Source organism: Metarhizium acridum, assembly GCF_019434415.1.
Source record: "Metarhizium acridum strain ARSEF 324 chromosome Unknown scaffold_72, whole genome shotgun sequence".
In the NCBI taxonomy this organism is placed as follows: Eukaryota; Fungi; Ascomycota; class Sordariomycetes; order Hypocreales; family Clavicipitaceae; genus Metarhizium; species Metarhizium acridum.
In genome coordinates, this window is record NW_027094019.1 from 607111 (window position 1) to 626588 (window position 19478).

General features: G+C 43.7%; 4 protein-coding genes across 5 annotated transcripts; 1 reads left to right on the forward strand and 3 right to left on the reverse strand.

Annotated features, from left to right (window-relative positions):
• The first annotated feature begins 8399 nt into the window (after positions 1 to 8399).
• On the forward strand, positions 8400 to 11872 carry J3458_006964 (uncharacterized protein). 2 transcript variants are annotated; one of them, XM_066119135.1, is made up of 4 exons: positions 8400 to 8613; positions 9062 to 9219; positions 9292 to 9680; positions 9751 to 11872. In XM_066119135.1, the coding sequence occupies exons 1-4, from the start codon at positions 8530 to 8532 to the stop codon at positions 11757 to 11759; spliced, it is 2640 nt and encodes an 879-aa protein (XP_065975771.1). In that variant the 5' UTR covers positions 8400 to 8529; the 3' UTR covers positions 11760 to 11872. The 2 variants fall into 2 exon arrangements, with proteins under 2 accessions (XP_065975771.1, XP_007814805.2); XM_007816614.2 differs by lacking the exon at positions 8400 to 8613 and having other exon boundaries at positions 8891 to 9219.
• J3458_006965 (uncharacterized protein) lies at positions 11873 to 13496 on the reverse strand. Its single transcript, XM_007816613.2, has 3 exons — positions 12596 to 13496; positions 12411 to 12545; positions 11873 to 12355 (listed from the first exon to the last, which is right to left on the reverse strand). The coding sequence occupies exons 1-3, from the start codon at positions 12644 to 12646 to the stop codon at positions 12077 to 12079; spliced, it is 465 nt and encodes a 154-aa protein (XP_007814804.2). The 5' UTR covers positions 12647 to 13496; the 3' UTR covers positions 11873 to 12076.
• A 1154-nt stretch (positions 13497 to 14650) lies between these two features.
• Positions 14651 to 16607, reverse strand: PTR2_1 (peptide transporter ptr2; the record flags this gene model as incomplete). Its single annotated transcript, XM_066119136.1, has 3 exons — positions 14651 to 15704; positions 15779 to 16201; positions 16256 to 16607. 3 exons carry the CDS (start codon positions 16605 to 16607, stop codon positions 14836 to 14838), a joined length of 1644 nt encoding a protein of 547 aa, XP_065975772.1. The 3' UTR covers positions 14651 to 14835.
• A 567-nt stretch (positions 16608 to 17174) lies between these two features.
• On the reverse strand, positions 17175 to 18954 carry J3458_006967 (uncharacterized protein; the record flags this gene model as incomplete). Its single annotated transcript, XM_066119137.1, has 3 exons — positions 17175 to 17708; positions 17804 to 18655; positions 18757 to 18954. The coding sequence occupies 3 exons, from the start codon at positions 18952 to 18954 to the stop codon at positions 17175 to 17177; spliced, it is 1584 nt and encodes a 527-aa protein (XP_065975773.1).
• Between the last annotated feature and the right edge of the window lie 524 nt (positions 18955 to 19478).

A 19478-nucleotide genomic window follows, 5' to 3' on the forward strand; every position in this document is an offset into this window, starting at 1 on the left:
ATAAGTTAATAGGGCTTATCTTTAAGTGTCTAAGGTAATTATAATTTATTAATAAGATTTAACGAGATAAAATTTCCTTATACTCCGCTATTAATTATTACCTAGATCTTTTATTCTATTATAGTTATATTAATTATAAGGTATACTATACTACTAATATTTATAGTATATAAAGACCTATTAGATCTTTATTAAGGAATTGGTTTTAATTATAATAATAGCTATTATTTCCTAATTTATTAATCCTACTCTTATATTATTCTTTAACGCGTTATTTTAGGCGCTATTATTAGCGGTTATCTTCTAATATATTATTAAAGCTTCCTTAGTAATCGCTTAACCTACTATTTGTATTAATTAAACTTAAACTAAGCGAGTTACTCGTAGTTATATAGTTCTTTTTCTTCTTATATTATAAGGTTATAGCTTAGGTAATATATACGTTATTCTTAATATAGTATAACTTTCCGTTTAATATCTTTAAATTAGTTTATTATAATTTTAATTGTATTATAAGAGTTATTCTCCTTCCCTTTTATTCTTATAAAAACTATTCGCTACCTTACTTACTACTAAGATACGTATAGTAATTATTATTATAATAGAAGGTTTAATTAAAAAGTTTATATTTAATTTTAGGTTTATTTTTCTTAGTTAAATAATTCTCTTCTTCTTAGATCTATTCTAGTAAAGGTTTACTTTTTAGTAAGAGTATTTAATATTCTTAAAAGTTATTAGGTATTAGTTAGGTTTTAAATTTCTAATCTTTATTTAAACTAATATTATTTATTAACGTAAAGCTTTCTTTATTACTTATTATACTAAGATTTCGTGTAGGTAAGTCTTTTTAATTTACGGTATAAAGCTTTTTACCTTTAGGAATTAGCTTTTATAGCTTTTTTAAAGCTTTACATTTATTTATAAAGTGTCTAGTCTTACTATAATTATAATAAGTCTTCTCTCTTTTCTTATTTATAGCGTTAAGTTTTATAGGTTTAGCGTAATACTCGTATACTATTAATATTTAGCGTGGCTTACTATTATTAGGTTTATTAAACCTAGTATATAATTTAAATTTCCTATAACTTTTTTTGTAACGTTACTTGTATAAATAGTTATTTACCTTAATAACTATTTGAATAAAGTTATTAAATAACTTAAAATAATCTTCTTAATAAATATTATCCTTTACTTTTTCTTTAAGTCCTTAATAGAAAACTTTTATTTTAGGTTTAGTATTTTAGTTAAGTTTTATTATAATACATTTAAACTCCCTAGTATAATAAGCTATAAATTTAGTTTACTTAAGTTAAGTAAGTTATTATATAGCTTTCTTATACTTATTAGAATTTTTAAATGTAGCGAGAAGTTATTCTTTAAAGGTTTTATAATTAAAGAAGATATAAATAACTTTTACTTTAGCTTTAATACTATACTTAAGATATACGTAAAGGGTTAGCTTCTATTATTCTATTACTTTTTTAGTTAAAAGGTTACTAATATAAAGAATCTATAACTTAAGTGTTATATAGATTTTTTCGTTAACTTATAGGTAAGCTTAAGCTTATATAAGAAAGTTCCTTACATTACCTTTATAACTATTATATAATTTAGGCTTAGGGAATTTTAATATATTATTATTATTAATAGAGAATATAGGTGTAAGATTTTAAACTATTATAAGTTTCTCTTCTTATACCTTAAGTTTTTCGTAGAGATTATTCTATTAGTTAAGAAGCTATTAATTCTACTTCTTAAGCTTAATAATCTTATTATAAAGGTACTTTATTATCTCCCTAGGGTTAGTAGTCTTTCCACTTAAAGTAAATATCTTAGAAGTTATTACTACTTAAAGTTTTAAGGTAACTTATTAAATAAAATTAATTAAAATGTAATAGTAGCTTAGGTTTTAAGGTATAATAGGTTTATTTCTTAGAAAGTAAGTTAAGTTAAATGCTATAAAGTAGCTTTTTAAGTAGTATTATAATAAGGCTATTAAGAGTATAACTCTTAATAGTAAGACTATTACTTAAATTAATTAATAGAGATTTAAACTATTTAATTATAGAAATACTTTCTCCTTAAGTATTCATTTATCTCTTTATTATAATCCTAAATTAATTAGCTTAACTATTAATCCCTTTAAACCTTAATTAATTAGCTTAAGGTTTAATCGGTTTAATTCTCCCTAATTAATATATTTAAACATTAACCTCTTTAATCGCCTCTTAGGTCACGTGGCTAGTCACGTGCCTTTACCTTCTTCTTATACCTACAGGTCGTGCCTGTCCTAGCCGGTACGGTCCCGTCCCGTGTCTTATGCAGTGTCGTTCGTAACACTTAGCTTTATAACTGTATTTTAGTAAATTCTATTAAAGTTAATTAGTTCTCTAATTAACTCGTAGATTACTCACTTATAACTAGGGTATTCTTAATATAATATCGTGTTTTAAGATTATTATAATATTTAATATAACTTAGTGTTTTATGCCTTATATATTAATTAAAGGTTACGTAACTTTTATATTAACTACTTTTTAGTTATACTTTATTATAATTCCTTTTATAATTATAAGTTAATAGGGCTTATCTTTAAGTGTTTAAGGTAATTATAATCTATTAATAAGATTTAACGAGATAAAATTTCCTTATACTTTACTATTAATTATTACCTAAATCTTTTATTCTATTATAGTTATATTAATTATAAGGTATACTATACTACTAATATTTATAGTATATAAAGACCTATTAAATCTTTATTAAGAAATTAATTTTAATTATAATAACAGCTATTATTTTCTAATTTATTATTTCTCTTCTCTTATTATTTAGCGCGTATCTTTAAGCGCTATTATTAGTAATTATTCTCTAATATATTATTAAAGCTTTCTTAGTAATTACTTAATCTACTATTTATGTTAATTAAACTTAAGCTAAGCGAGTTACTTATAGTTATATAGTTCTCTTTCTCCTTATATTATAAGGCTATAGCTTAGGTAATATATACGTTATTCTTAGTATAATATAACTTCTCGTTTAATATCTTTAAATTAGTTTATTATAATTTTAATTGTATTATAAGGGTTATTTTTCTTTTCTTTTATTCTCGTAAAAACTATTCGTTACCTTACTTATTATTAAGGTGCGTGTAATAATTATTATTATAATAGAAAGTTTAATTAAGAAGTTTATATTTAACTTTAAGTTTATTTTTCTTAATTAAATGATTTTCTTCTTTTTAAATTAATTTTAGTAAAGATTTACTTTTTAATAAGAGCGTTTAGTATTTCTAAAAGTTATTAGGTATTAATTAGGTTTTAAATTTCTAATCTTTATTTAAACTAATATTATTTATTAACGTATAGTTTTCTTTATTACTTATTATATTAAAATTTCGCGTAAGTAAGTCTTTTTAATTTACGGTATAAAGCTTCTTACCTTTAAGGATTAGCTTTTATAGCCTTTTTAAGGCTTTACATTTATTTATAAAGTATTTAATCTTACTATAATTATAATAAGTCTTTCTCTTTTTCTTATTTATAGCGTTAAGTTCTATAAGTCTAGCGTAGTACTTATATACTATTAACGTTTAGTATAGCTTATTATTATTAGGTTTATTAAACCTAGTATATAATTTAAATTTCCTGTAACTTTTTTTATAATATTACTTATATAAATAATTATTTATCTTAATAACTATTTTAATAAAGTTATTAAATAACTTAAAATAATCTTCTTAATAAATATTATTCTTTACTTCTTCTTTAAGTTCTTAATAAAAGACTTTTATTTTAGGTTTAGTATTTTAGTTAAGTTTTACTATAATACGCTTAAACTTCTTAATATAATAAGCTATAAATCTAGTTTACTTAAGTTAAGTAAGCTATTATATAGCTTCTTTATACTTATTAGGGTTTTTAAATATAATAAGAAGTTATTCTTTAAAGGTTTTATAATTAAAGAAGATATAAATAACTTTTACTTTAACTTTAACATTATATTTAAGATATATATAAAGAATTAGCTTCTATTATTCTATTACTTTTTTAGTTAAGAGATTATTAATATAAAGAATCTATAACTTAAGTATTATATAGATTTTTTTATTAACTTATAGGTAAGCTTAAGCTTATATAAGAAAGTTTCTTATATTACTCTTATAATTATTATATAATTTAAGCTTAAGGAATTTTAGTATATTATTATTATTAATAGAGAATATAAGTGTAAGATTTTAAACTATTATAAGTTTCTCTTCTTATACCTTAAGTTTTTCGTAGAGATTATTTTATTAATTAAAAAGCTATTAATTTTACTTTTTAAGCTTAATAATCTTATTATAAAGATACTTTATTATCTTCTTAAAGTTAATAGTCTTTTCGCTTAAAGTAAATATCTTAGAAGTTATTACTACTTAAAGTTTTAAGGTAACTTATTAAATAGAATTAATTAAAATGTAATAATAGCTTAAGTTTTAAGGTATAATAGGTTTATTTCTTAAAAAGTAAGTTAAGTTAAATACTATAAAGTAGCTTTTAAGTAATATTATAATAAGGCTATTAAGAGTATAACTTTTAATAGTAAGACTATTACTTAAATTAATTAATAAAGATTTAAATTATTTAGCTATAGGAATATCTTCTTCTTAAGTACTTATTTATCTCTTTATTATAATTCTAGATTAATTAACTTAACTATTAATCTCTTTAAACCTTAATTAATTAACTTAAGGTTTAATTAATTTAATTCTCTTTAATTAATATATTTAAATATTAATCTCTTTAATCGCCTCTTAGGTTACGTAGCTAGTCACGTGCCCCTACCTTCTTCTTATACCTATGGGTTATACCTATCCTAGCCGGTGCAGTCCCGTCCCGTGTCTTGTGCAGTGTCGTTCGTAATAATATATATATTAAATCTTAATAAATAAGCCTTTATAATTATATTAAGAAGAGGTGTTTAATTTCCATAACTAATTATAATCACTTTAGCTAAATTAATAGGTGGGGTGTACATTAAGGCTCGTACCGCCCATAATGTGTACCAGCGTAACTTATACTTTTTCATGCCACATAACGGGACAATACATACAGTTGCAACATGCGAAACATTCATGTCGGGCCTCGGCATAGCCACTGGGAGACTCCCCTGCTGTGTTATTCACTAGTTCATGACTCATGACCACTTGGTACTTTTTGGCGTCTGTTGTGAGGGCCGTTTACATTTCGCCGACAGAATTGACAACGGGCTTTACTCCGTAGATGACTTGGAAACGCGGTTAAAGAGACTCCGGGTACGCGGGGCGAAGTGCCGTCCCAACCCAACTGTGACTGGTTTCTCTGTGAAGAGGCGGAGAAATCGCGAACAGTTAATCGTCCCATGACCGTTCTCGTTTGGCTAAGCTTTGGCATTTCCGGGCTTTTACCATAATCAGGACATCAAAAGGCCGATCGTGAGCGAGCGAAACTCCCCGACTGCGCTATTGTTGTGGAAAAGGTAGATTTAACAGTGAGTGTGTCCGCAGGTGTGCAAAACGGCCCGAAAAGAACGCCACGCTAACTCTTCGAGGCAGAACAACATTGCGGGGATAAATCTGGGGGGTTAGCAGGTACAGCAATGCGGAGTGGGAACGAATAAAGCCCCTGTCGGCTGTCAGTGGCGATTGGGGATGGTACATGTGTAATTTCCTCCAGATGCCGGTGTTCAAGGCGGTGTAAGCTGAGCCGGTGCCGGGGAATAGTGGCCGCAGTGCAACGCGAGCCAAATTGCTGTTTCAAGCACATTCGAGATTTCGTGAGCTTTTGTGTGATGTGTTGTGGTACGTAGTTACCGTCATCCGCAATTGGCAATATTGCATGCGCAGAGTTGACTGCATTGTAGAATCGAGATTCCTGGCTCCTTGCTAAGACAATGCGGGAATGATTGACCAGGTGCCAGTGCACAAGCATAAACAATCACATACGCAGTACGGAGCAATAATCAACCTATCCGGGCCAAGGCCAAGCTGGACTGCAGACTGCAGTATTCAATTCGATTGACTGAGCTGAATCCCGATACCTTTTCCGATGAAATCCGTCGACTAGTGGCCAAGTCGCGTTGTTAATGGAAGCCAATTTTTTGTGTATAGAGATGTGGTGGAGAATGGTGTTTTGATAAGTACTAGTACTGGTAATGCCAAAGGTGTATAGAGTACTTCTTGGGAAGATTTATTTCGGAGCCCGCTCCGAGGGTCGGTGTGCTATTCTTAAGGATTTGCATATATGTGTTCAAGCTTGTTAATATCGAGTAGGTGTCGTGTCACGTAGATTGAAGGGATAGAAGCCATGCTCCTCATTCGTGGAGCAGACCAACGACGATCCGGGACAACTTGTCGAGTACGGCGTTATGTGTGTTAAAAAAAATTAAATCGGATATTCCTATGATATTTTGCGCCATCAGTTAATACCTTCTATACGTCATATTAATATCAGCGGGAGTTGCAGGGACCAGAAATAAGCGACAATATCTCACGGATGGAGGATCGTTATGGAGTGACGAAGCGGGGCCATGATACCAATCTAAGGGTTTCCATCGTGTCATCGACAACCATTCGCTGCACTTGTCCCCGCGTTGATGCAGCCTAGGGGATGTTCGGAGCCCTAATAACTCGCGTGGGCTGTTAAATTGACGCATGTCCTTGGACAGGGGTTGAAGCACCCTTGAGAGATTATCTGGATGGTCATGATGATGGTGCGTCTCGGTTGAACTCTGTGGCTTGGCGGAACCTTGGACGAGAGTGGCGGCAATGCGGTCGAAACACCGTCTGGCATGTGTGAAGGAAGACAGAGAGTGTTATCGGCCCTTTTATTCTTGCTCTGTATTTCTTGCATAGAAAATTGTCGGAGTATTTGTCGTCAAAATGTTCTCTAGCCGACCTTGACCGACTCAAAGTTTGAGCCTGACGCGGTCACGAATCGGAGATAACCTGGTAGGGCAGCAGATGCCATTGCATGGCCGTTGTTGGCAAACGGAGCAGACAATAATAGATGAGCTGGGTACCTTGTGGTTGTTGATAAAGTCAATATGGAGGTTGGATTGGCCGGTGATGTCTACCTAGGTAGAGGCAGGATGCAGTGGAAAGCTCTTGCCCAACTTACAATGTGCAAGGCTTGGCATGAGCTCTCAATGCCAGTGTCAGCTATCCCATGCCGTTCATAGCTGCCCAACTTTAGATTTACGCAGCAATACTTCAGTGGCTCCATAAAAGCGCACAATTGTCACAGCCAGCCGAACGCCACCAGACGGTCTACGGCCGTGGCTTGATGGCGGTTATGGCTTGCAGGCACCCGGGGCATTAATATTGAAAGCTCTCAACTGGCAAACCAAATGGTGCCGGGTGAGGCTAGCAGAACCGAGCAGCCGCCAAGCGACGCCAATCCCCGCCAATCGGCCATTCAGTTCTGCCCTGTTTCTGTAAACATTGAACCCTCAGTGTTTGGAAGCTGGAAGGCTCAGGAACAAAAGTTACCTCCAGACCGCAGGGTCCCCGGTGCCCTTCGTGCCCCACACGTCCGTGAGGGTCTTGTCCAAAGTCAAATCGTGTCGAGCCAATGTTTGCGTCTTCCCAACGGCCTGTTTCTTCCAATAATGCATAATAGGACACGGTTGCAATTCGCAGACCTCTATTTGGCACGGCGCTGCACAATAGGAGGCTTGAGGCTCGGGGGCCCTGCGATGGTGGAAGTGGTCTGGTTCAATGTTCTGCACGTCAAACTACCCAGTGGCTGGCCCACTTAGTTGTCAACGGGTAACTCCAATCCGGTTTCCGGTTTTCGGTTTCCTCCAAGACATGCATTAATTGCTGCTATGCACGGGAGGACCGAGGATGTACCCCGTACATGTAAACTGGAGCAAACCACGCCACAGCAAACGGCTCCACCTCGCCAAGTCCACAGGAAACTTGGGCACATTGGAAGAACGTACTCCATCCATACTCCGTATTAAGTATTAATGGATTAATATTAGTCTTGGTATTAGCATCGAGTGTATTGTACGAGGGCACGAGTGCAGCACGCCGGTGCGCGCAGCCTCGAATCCATGCACGAAGCTCCACCACGCCATGGGCTTGCAATGCTTCCTCGACCTGGATTCCGCATTGCATCGCGGACCGTGAATAGAAAGAACGACAAACGCAAACATGCTCCACCAGCCAGCAAAAGGAAGTAACTTGATCGTCTCGTCCAAAGCTCGCGCGGCCCGTTCACACCCAACGTTGGCACCATGACGACAATCCAAATCCACATGACCGCTCATCCCCCGGTCCTCTCGTCCTTCACCTTGACGGTTGACGTGCCCGGACAAACTGAGACCTCAGGATCAAATCTTATATCATGTTGCCCACCCTCCTGGACTGAGCTGTTGGTTTTTCTTCGAGCCAGTCGGCGTTGTCAACTCAAGTTCACGACTCTGTTCCTCGTCGCCTTGTAGACGAGAAAATCGGCCAGAAACGAACAAGACCAACGCCAGTTACAGGATCGCCACGCCGTCATGAAGCCATTGTCCATCTTTGCCGCGGCTCTACTCACTGCCGTGGTAGATGCTAGCCCGTCAGCACCTGGGTACCTTCACAAGGTAAGCTTGCCGTTCGTTTGGAGCACACGGCCATGGTCAGTTGTGGTCGAAATCTGTGTTTCTCCTCCTTTGACTGCTTGTGCCTCTGCCCGGCAACCTTCAACACTCCTCTTTGCACACCCGATGGATCGATCATCCAAGATTTACCCCAATTCGGCCACCCGGCAGATTCAAGATCCCCACTTCCGGCCTGAACATGAGCAAACCATGGGAGACGGGTGCCTGGCTATTGTTCTACATGCATTCCTTGTGTGTGTGGGCTGCGCCATGGGGGTGGGGAAACCTACCTTGGATCGACAAAACAGAGCCTTCGCGCCTGAACGCAGGAGAGCCATCCAACATGAGGCGGGCTCTTGTCATGGTCGGGGCTCTAGCCGCTCTGCCCAGATCCATTGCTATAGCTTTTGACGATTTTTATGCCTTCGCTGACACTCAGATCCCGTTGCAGCTTGATGCCCGAGCCGAACTGGCCACCTCCCCTCCCCACTATCCGTCGCCATGGATGAACCCACAGGCTCCGGGCTGGGAAGACGCCTACAAGAAGGCCAAGGACTTTGTGTCGCGCATGACTCTGGCTGAGAAGGTCAATTTGACGACAGGTACCGGGTGAGTATCGAAGCCCACGGCAAACATTCGGGTCGACTACAGACACCACTTGTACTTACACGTCTCATGTAGATGGATGAGCGACAACTGCGTCGGTAACAATGGAGCTGTTCCGCGATTGGGCCTCCGAGCTCTGTGTATGCAGGACGGCCCGTTGGGTATTCGTCTTTCCGACTACAATAGCGCTTTCCCTGCTGGGCTTACTGCTGGTGCGACATGGTCGGAGAATCTTTGGAGAGACCGTGGCAAGGCATTGGGTTCTGAGTCTAGGGACAAGGGTATTGATGTCGCTCTTGGTCCTGCCAGTGGCCCTCTTGGTCGTACACCTACAGGCGGCCGTAACGCTGAGGGATTCGGCACCGATCCCTACCTTCAGGGTAAGGGACTTGCCAATACTGTTATTGGTATTCAGGAGGCGGGAGTCATTGCTTGCGCCAAACATTTTATCGCCAATGAGCAAGGTAAGGAACTAGATGGCTTGACTTGTCTGGGGAGTGGATTGCGGTTCACCTTGAGCTAACTCTTTCGCAGAACACTTTCGACAAGCCGGCGAGTCTGTTGAGCGAGGATTCAACATTTCCGAGAGCCTTTCTTCCAATGTCGACGACAAGACTCTACACGAGGATTATGCTTGGCCATTTGCCGATGCCGTCAGGGCCGGAGTTGGTTCCATCATGTGCTCCTATAACCAGATCAACAACTCGTACGCGTGCCAGAACTCGAAGCTCCTCAATGGCATTCTCAAGGACGAAATGGGCTTCCAGGGATTTATCATGAGTGACTGGCAGGCCCAGCATGCGGGTGCCGCCACTGCAGTGGCTGGCCTCGATATGAGCATGCCTGGTGATACCGAGTTCAACACTGGCCGTGGTTACTGGGGCGCAAACTTGACTCTCGCTGTCATCAATGGCACCGTCCCCGCCTATCGTATCGACGACATGGCCATGCGAATCATGGCTTCTTTCTTCAAGGTTGGTATGCAGCCCGGCAAGCAGGCCCCTACCAGCTTCAGCTCATGGACTCGGAACACGTTCGGCTACCGCCACGCTGCTGCCAAGGAGAACTGGGAACAGGTCAACTTTCAAGTAGATGTCCGTGGCAACCACGCTGCCCACATTCGCGAGTCTGCTGCCAAGGGAACCGTCATTCTCAAGAACACTGGGTCATTGCCGTTGAATAAGCCCAAGTTCCTTGCGGTCATTGGTGAGGATGCTGGCCAAAACTCCAGGGGCCCCAACGGCTGCGATGATCGCGGATGTGATGATGGCACTTTGGCCATGCCCTGGGGTTCCGGTACTTCGCAATTCCCTTACCTTATTACCCCCGACAATGCCCTCCAGCGCCAGGCCATCCAGGACGGCTCCCGATATGAGAGCGTTCTTAGCAACTACCAGTGGGCGGCTACTCAGAGGGTTGTTGCTCAGCCTAATGTCACTGCAGTCGTTTTTGTCAACGCCGATAGCGGCGAGGGCTATTTTGAGGTTGACGGCAACGCCGGTGATCGCAAGAACCTCACACTCTGGAAGAACGGTGATGATCTGATCAAGAACGTCTCGTCCATTTGCCACAACACCATTGTTGTCATTCATAGTGTTGGACCTGTCCTCGTCACGGACTGGTACCAGAACCCCAACATTTCTGCTATTGTTTGGGCCGGTATTCCAGGGCAGGAATCTGGCAACTCCATCACTGACATCCTTTACGGAAAGACCAGCCCTGGACGCTCCCCTTTCACTTGGGGCCCTACTCTTGAAAGCTATGGCACCGACGTTCTCTACAAGCCTAATAATGGCAACAACGCCCCTCAGCAAGACTTTTCTGAGGGTTCTTTCATTGACTATCGCCACTTTGACAAGGTGGCGCCTGGCAAGAACAGCACCGGTGCTCCTATTTATGAATTCGGCTACGGTTTATCATGGTCCACTTTTGAGTACTCGAACCTCAAGGTTGAGAAGCGTGATGTCCGCCCCATGTCCCCTCCCCAGGGCAAAACGATAGCTGCTCCCACCTTTGGCAATTTCAGCACTAACCTGAAGGATTACGCTTTCCCTCCTTCTATTCGCTATATTTATCAGTTTATTTATCCCTGGCTCAACACGACGACCTCAGGCAAGGAAGCCTCTCGTGACGGTCACTACGGCCAGACTGCGGAGCAATTCTTACCTCCTGGCGCTACGGATGGTTCGCCGCAGCCTAGGCTTGCGTCTTCTGGCGAACCTGGTGGCAATCGCCAGCTATGGGATGTCATGTACACCGTCTCTGCCACAATCACCAACACTGGCAAGCGCGTGAGTGACGAAATTCCCCAGTTATACATCAGCCTTGGCGGCGAGAACGAGCCCGTCCGCGTTCTTCGCGGCTTCGACCGCATCGAGGGCATTGCTCCTGGGAAGAGTGTTACATTCCGCCACGACATCACTCGCCGTGAGATTAGCAACTGGGATACTGCATCTCAGAACTGGGTCATCACCAAGGCCCCCAAGAAGGTGTTTGTCGGTAGCAGCTCACGCAACCTTCCTCTGAGCGCCGATCTCAACTGAAGAGAGGAAAAAGAAAGGAAAGAATTATGATTAAGTGTAAAACAATGCAAGTACATATTTTCAGGGGTGGATATGGATATCTGAAGTGCTGCAGAACCAGGGATGACACGACGAATCAATATTATTATCTTTGTTCAATTCCTCATCTGGTCAATGAGAAGCAATGAATGGAGCTGAATTTCACTCGTGCACTAGCCGAGGCTACGTGAAGTGTCTTCGTCTGTGTTGTTACATTTTACCGTCTGCACATGGGCACCCGCGCCATTCGTGATTGTAGTCCTGGGAAAGCGTCCAGTCTTTGTTCCCTTGGCAGGCTCCTATAGCAGCTTATATCCCGCCTTGACCCAAAACATGACAATGTACGCAGCCGTAACCTGCCAGATGGCCGTCCTCAACCACGACAATCTCCGGTTCTGGATGAAGACGTAGGAAAGGGTATACGCGAACCGAGACGCCAAATACCCGATAGAAAGGCTGTTTAGGGTAGAAGTACCGAGCTGGGCATAGTTGCCTACAATGACCGACGCGGCATACAAGCCAATGGTCTCGAGGCCGTTGAGGGAGCACGCCTCTGCGCGGAGGATGCGCTGCTTGCGCTGGCAGGGTGTGTCAGTCGGCGGGCTTGCGCGGGGGTCTGTGACAGCAACGTACTACTTTGTCAATGGACGTGTCCTTGATCAACGTGTCGCGGTAGGCGCGCGGGTACGAGTTGTCGTATATGTTGAAGCCGGCTGAGCCTACGGCGTACAGGTGCGGGATGAGGGCGAGGCCAAGCGCCGCGGGGACCTGGGCTTGTTAGCTTGGGAATGCTTCTACGGGAGCGGGGGGAGATGGACCGTGAAGAGGGAGAGGTTTCTGGACAGGTCGAGGGGAAGGAGGGCTGTCATTTTGGACTCGTGGAGTGGTCTTGGGATGAGGACGGAGGAGGACCATGTGCGGCTATCGTGGATGGTATTTATTGCGACGGGGTGGAGGACCCTGCGTACCTGACGGAAGATGGCACTGGGACTATGCCTTTGTACTTGTTAGTTGGAATTGCGGACTACGGTGTGAAATTCCCGGTTTTGATGGGCGGCTGCGCTATTGCCTGGACGGATGCCGAGCCGGTGTTTGGATGGAATTGCCCGAGGGAATGTGTGACGGACTTGTCGTGGTTGAGGCTTTCACGTGTGTGAGCATGGTTTCGGGGCGTGCTTGCGATTAGTGCGACCAGACTCGTCTGTGGTTATTTTCTGACCGCCATGTCAATCTGGTCTGTCATGAGCGAGGGAGATTGCCAGGTGGCGGATGGGATATCGGCGCATCGGGACGTCCGGCTGGGGCGGCGGGAGCCACGGGTAGGGCTGAAGTCTCGATTTTTGGAATTTGGGTGATGTTCGCTCCGTTTTGGAGATGGATATGTGCCAGCTCAAGGGGCAATTTACCTCGTGCATGTGCCGCCGAGAGCTCATGGAGTAGAGAAGGTTCTATTCACCACCTTGTCAGGTCTCGCCAGGATGCATACCTATGTAGTGTCCCGGCCATTTTGTTTGCGAAGGTGTCTGGTAGCAGGTGGAGTATCTCGACAGGCCTTGGGAACAACATGTCTGGTGGCTAGTGGTCTTCCATCCGGCATCTGTGTGAAGCTGGATGCCCCCATCTGGGGCAGGGATTTCAAGGCTTCAATCACCTCGTCTTGGAACTTGAATTATCTTTGAGAATAAAACTTGGTCCCCGCAATCGAGAAGGAGACTTGGAAAGGCAATCTTCCGACTGTGCCTGAGTGCATCACGTCCGCTCCCTTGTGAAGCATCCGAGAAAGACGTCCAAGGAGGCTCTTTGCGTCTGAGTAGTACACAGACTAATCTGAGAGGTGTGAAAACGGTGTTTTTCCACTGCCATTCTCTATGTTGTGACCACAGTTATGCTCAAGTAGGACATCAATAATTAGGAATTGCCGGTGTATCGTTAGACCACTGAGAAAGACGTCAACTGGTAGTAAATGGGGTGTCATCCGATCGTCTCACCGGCGGAACTTTGCGCGTAGGATTTGGAAACTTCATAGTGCTGTACTTGATGTAGCCCCATTTGAGTAGCTGGGAACGATATGCTCTTTAGCTAATAAAGGCCGGGTTAGAGAAATTCGTCTATGGCATGGAGTAGAGGGTTCATACTCGGCCGGCATACGGTGCTCTTGACCAGTCGCATCACCTCATGGAGTGGCTTGTTGTCAGGATGATAGAGCTGGCGTAGCGATTCACATATCGAATTCCAGTCCTTGACCATGATTGCCTTGACCGGGTACCGTTCGACGCTTTCTAGGTTGACTTTTGAGTGTGATGGAGGCACTGATTTACTCGGTACTTGACAGAATGAGAGTGCGAGACGAAGAAAATAGTGGTACAGCCGTACACGGATGGTTCTTTCTCCGGGGCGAGATAAGGCGGTTGGGCTTGCTGCAAACGCGGCCAATCAGGCGCAGAACGAGTGCAAAATGCAACATGCATTTCCATCCAACAAACTAGCGGATACTTGGGTGAGTGTGTAGGGTTCGTGGCCTCGGCTTTTGCATTTTGCAGAGCTTTCTGGTAACAGCAGACCAACAACACAGGTTTATCCTGTGCTGTGACTGTGTCGTGTATAAATGTCTGGTCATTCTGGAGGCTGAGGCAGTCAACACAAGAGGCCTGTACATACAAGCGTTTTCCTCTCCCAACTTACAAGCAGAGCATGATAAACTATGAGTTTACGAATTACCACTTCTCTTTCCATCCTCTTGAAATACTTCAATTTCTTCCAAAACGCCTCCGTCCAACCTACCTCGGCGGAAGGAATAACTCAACAGGCTCTTGATTAGGTAGTCATGGCACGCCGCCCACCCATTTCCAAAATAAATCTTATTTTTCTTAGTCGTAGTATCTGCTGGGCCCGAATAGTGACGTTCCGGAATAGAAGGATGCTAATGCATGGAGTTCTTGCTCTCTACCCCGGAAGCACATCCTCAACATAGAACTGGCTTCTTGTCCTTCACGTACGCACGAGTACGGGTCAAAGTATGAGAGTCGCCAGATTTAGTTTGTCCGCGTTTCAAGTGTAACTATTCCTCCAGCTTATCAAGATGCCTCAACGTAAAGTACATGCTCGCCAAAACAACAAATGTCGTGACAGCCACACCCACAAACATCCAGAGCACATCAGGATCAACTGAAACCGGAACGAGCGCCATGGCCAACGCGCTCCCAAACGCAACAGTCAGCAAGTACAAACTCTGAATAAAGCTCTTCAAGTTGGGAGGAGCCTGTGTATATGCGTACTCTGGGCCCGCCACGTTCAAAAAGATGGATGCAATGCCGAAACAAACGTACAAGGGCGTCTGAATAGCAACGTGCACCTTATTCGGCAGGAATTTTCCGCCAACTTTTGCGGCTGGACATGCAAGAGGGTGGTCATAGCATGGCGGTGCGTTGTAGATGATTTTCTGTACGATGGCAGCATACGCCATTCCGAGGCCGATGGCGAAAAACCCTATGGCGATGCGGGTGATTGGTCGGAGGATGATGCCTCTGCGTCTGAGAAGAGGCATGATGACCCTGTCAATGATGGGCAAGAAGACAAGAACGGCAATTTGTTCAAGACTTTGCATGAAGTCGTTGGGTACGCCATGTGTCTCCATCTGACCTGCTTGGGAGACCAGATTGGACGACAGCTGGGAGAAGCATACCCAGATGATGGGGTAAAACGCAAACACTTTACAAGCATTTAGCGTCTTTTTGATGTCGTCAACAAAACTGTCGTCCCAGGAAACTGGGGACATGCCACGGGCTGCCCTCCAGGAGGGTTTAGGCGCATCCGTTGCCCGGTAGAAAGTCATCAAGGCGGCTACATTGAACGCCTTGGTGATCACACCACCCTCTGCGCGTTGGGTAACATAGGTCTTTTGTCCCAGGATCAGAATCCCCAGGGCCACTGCAGATTGGTTAGTATTGGCGGCGATTCGAACCACGGGAGCAACTGGGCCGAGCACAAACAGCAAAATGCACAAAAGGTTAAAAGGAACGGCGCCCAAAACCCAATATGCTTCTCCATAAACGGAGTGGCTAGACCGGAGAGCGACCCCAGTTCAATGCAGGCATAGTAGACAATGTAAATCTGATGATAGGCCAAAGCAGGGTCAATTATGACTCTTTCCCCAGTCTTGGCTTTTGTTTTGATGGCCATGGACTTGCGAGAATATTGGTCTGCGATGAGAGGCGCAACATTGCACTTGATGCCGCCTGTGCCCAAGGCAATTGTCACAATGGCTATGATGAAGCCGGCGAGTTTTCCGTCGTGGCTGATGGACGTGGGCAGTGCCGTTGTCCAAAGCACCAAGAGGCCAATGGCATAGAATACAGAGAACAAGACAATCGTCCTATATCTGCCAAGATGGTGGTCTGCAATGACGGCACCAAGGATGGGAGTTACTACAGCCCAACGGTAAGTGATGGATTACCGTGCAAAATGAATTTCACACTTACAGTATGAGAAGAACGTGAAGAAGACATTTAATGCAGTTGCAGCTTTGCGGCTCATGTGTAGCCCATCTGCAGTGGAGAGATAGTTCTGAAACAGAGCCTTGCAGCCATAGTAAGCAAACCTCTCGCACAACTCGACCAGAGCAACAATGTAACAGGATAGGGGAAGACCCTCTGGCTCTCTGCGCAGTGTTCGTTTCTCGTAAGCGGTTGGTTCAAGGCCATCCGCTGTAAGCGACTGGGCCTCATCCACTGATTCCGAAATAACCCTAAACCTAAAATTAGCGTTTGTCCCCAGGCTCAGAGATTTCATTGGTGTGTACTTTTGGTCTTTGACGTCGTGAGAGTCTGACATGGTGACTGGTACCGATTTTGGTCAAATCGTTTGTACATCAGCCCGGCAGGTTAATCACGCCGGAGCCCCGGGCTTACATGTACTAACTGAATGTCGAATGTGACTCTGCTTGATAACCGTCTGGTTGGCCAGTGACCTCATCTTGGTGGCTTTTAGCGTGATGCGGTGGTGTATTCACTATTCTCCGCGGTTTACCACCCTGGTTGCCAAAGTCCTCCGAACCCCGGGCTGAGAGGTCCAGATGTCCGTCGGGTCTCAAAGTCAAGTGCAGTCAACCACTGAAGATCCCTCGCCCCAGGAAGCCATGTTGAACCAAGATGGCCTTGACAGGAAAAATAAAACATGACTGGTATGTTTTTGTGCCTTGTGCGGTTTGGCATAGAGTAAAACACAGGATCCCTACGTGCCACTTGGAGTTGTCATGCAATCTTGGAATAGAATTGTTTCCGGCATGGGATTGAGGTACACACAGCTAGTTTCAGGAAATAAATTTCAGAAATTGCGCTAAGCTATCTGCAAAAACAAAAATTCCCCCTGTTTTTGCTCAATGGCTCCTTCGGCTTTCGCTTAAACGGTAGTCAAAAGACCATGATGAGCGTGTTCCTGAGGGTGCAATGCAGGTTGAAAAACATGAAAGCTCTGTCCAACAACTCTGCTCACCTCATCCCTGGGCAAGGCCTTGAGTGCGCGCCGATTGATCTTGAATCCAGTGGTAGGATACGAGTCGATGAAATACACGCCGCCACTCAACCTTCTCAGCCCCGTAAGTTTGGTCGAGATGAATGCTTCGATATCCTCCGCAAGAGCACGTCCCACACGGTCCTGATAATTCTTCAGGGGAACGACAAAAGCCGTTGGATGTTGCGTTGCCGTATTCTCGTCCCATATGCCAACCACCACGGCGGTACTAACCGCAGGATGCTCAAACACTGCGTTTTCAAGCTCAGAGGCGCTAATGCGACTGCCGTAACCATCTCCCACACGTAGCAATTCCTTCAAACGATCAATAATGTAGACATTGCGTTCTTCGTCAATGTATCCGTAGTCACCGGTATGAAAGAAGCCGTCTTGGTCAAACTCACGATTTGCCTCATCGTTGTCCTTGTAGCCACGGAACCGAGCAAGTGAGTTCCTGACCAGTAGTTCGCCCCGTTCACTTGCTCCTAGCTCCTTGCCCGTCTCGGTGGAGATAACACGAGCCTGTTTTCGTTTACGAGAATACCACTGGAGCCTGCCTTGCGAGTCACAGGATCGCTGGTCTGAATGGCAATGAGCATAGTCTCGCTCGTGCCCCATTCCAGAGTGAGGTCTACTTTTGGAAACCGAGTCGCCAGTGCTTGTCGTAGATTCTCTGGTATGGTTGCGCCTGCGGAAAGGAGCCATTTGATGCTCTCGACTTCTTTTGGATTGAGGTTCGATTTGGCCAGTTTGGCCACCAGTGGCGGGAAGACGAGAATGAAGGTAATTTGGTGGCGCTGGATAACGGAGATGGACTCTTCGTCTAGCGGCTCGGGCATGATGACCACAGGAATGCCCAGCAAGATGTTTAGCAACATGAAGAGTTTGGCATTGATCAGGAAACCCAGTGACGAGCTAGTCAGCCAGACATCGCGCTCGGGATCTGTACTGACCGGGACTGTTCTCCAAGTGGCTTCCAGGGTGGCAATGTAATGGCTGTGTGAGACAAGGACTGATTTCATGTTGCCTGTTGAGCCGCTGGTGCGGTTGATGAAGGCATCGTGTTCCTCGGCTTCCTTGTGAGACTTTAGTTCAAAGGTGCTTTCACTAGGCAGCGCTTGTGACAGCAAATCTTGCAGGTTTGCGGTCTCGTTGTCTGCGTTATCCAGCGTGATAATGGGTACGCCTCCAACTAGGCCGGACGCGGTCTCGGCGATATGCAATAAAGCGCCGTCCGTGATCAGGAGTTTGGACTTGGACTGGGACAGTCGACCAGCAACATCTTCAGCAGACAAATCCTTCTGATGAGGAATTAGAGCAACAGTAGCACCGGCAGCCAGCGCACCAAAAAACGCAATGGGATATTGGATCTACGATGTCTAGGTCAGTCGGATACCAGTTGCTGATCATTGGGAGGTGCAAAACGCGCCTTATCCTTTGCTACTATTGACACTACATCATTTGGTTGTACGCCGTACTTTTTCTTGATTGCCCTCGCGAAGCGACGACTTTTCTCTTCCAGTTGCGCCAAGGTGAGAGTTTCGTCTGTACCGTCAACGCGGTAGACGACTCTGCTCCAGGGATATGGACGCCGCCCATAGTGAAAAACGTAGTTGAATACGTCACTCGATGGCAGAGGGGGGACGTCAAGAGTTGAGTCGAACAACATAATGATGAATCTGGTGTCGATGTCAGTTAGTACTGGTAGCAACCCTGGGCAGCAAGTTGTGCTGAGGTCCTCTGAGTTATATTCATCGTATACCAAAAGACGTATCTACCAATTGGAGTCGCTAGACAAAACGTGGTCTAGGTTTCTTTCCTAATTCGGAGGCCACCAATGCCAGTTGTATGGCGCCATTCCCGCACCACCGGCGTTTGCTCATACATACGCCTTGGAATTGTTCCAACTCGGAGCAGATTGGAGACAATAGGAACTACGCCGCTACGTGAGTTTCCGTGTCGGGCGAGGACATCCGAAGGGGGGGGGCCAAGATCCCATCGACATAACACCCAAGGTTGCCCAATCAGATACTGGTAAAGTAACACACATTTTCCTAGGGCGAAGATGGCTTCCTTCACGGGCAGTTTCGGAGGAAGTGGCAGCTGAGATTCACTGCCGAAAGCCGCATACCTCCGTCGGTTTCCAGAAGATTCAAGATGGTGTCGATCGAGAGTAAGCATACAATCATGACC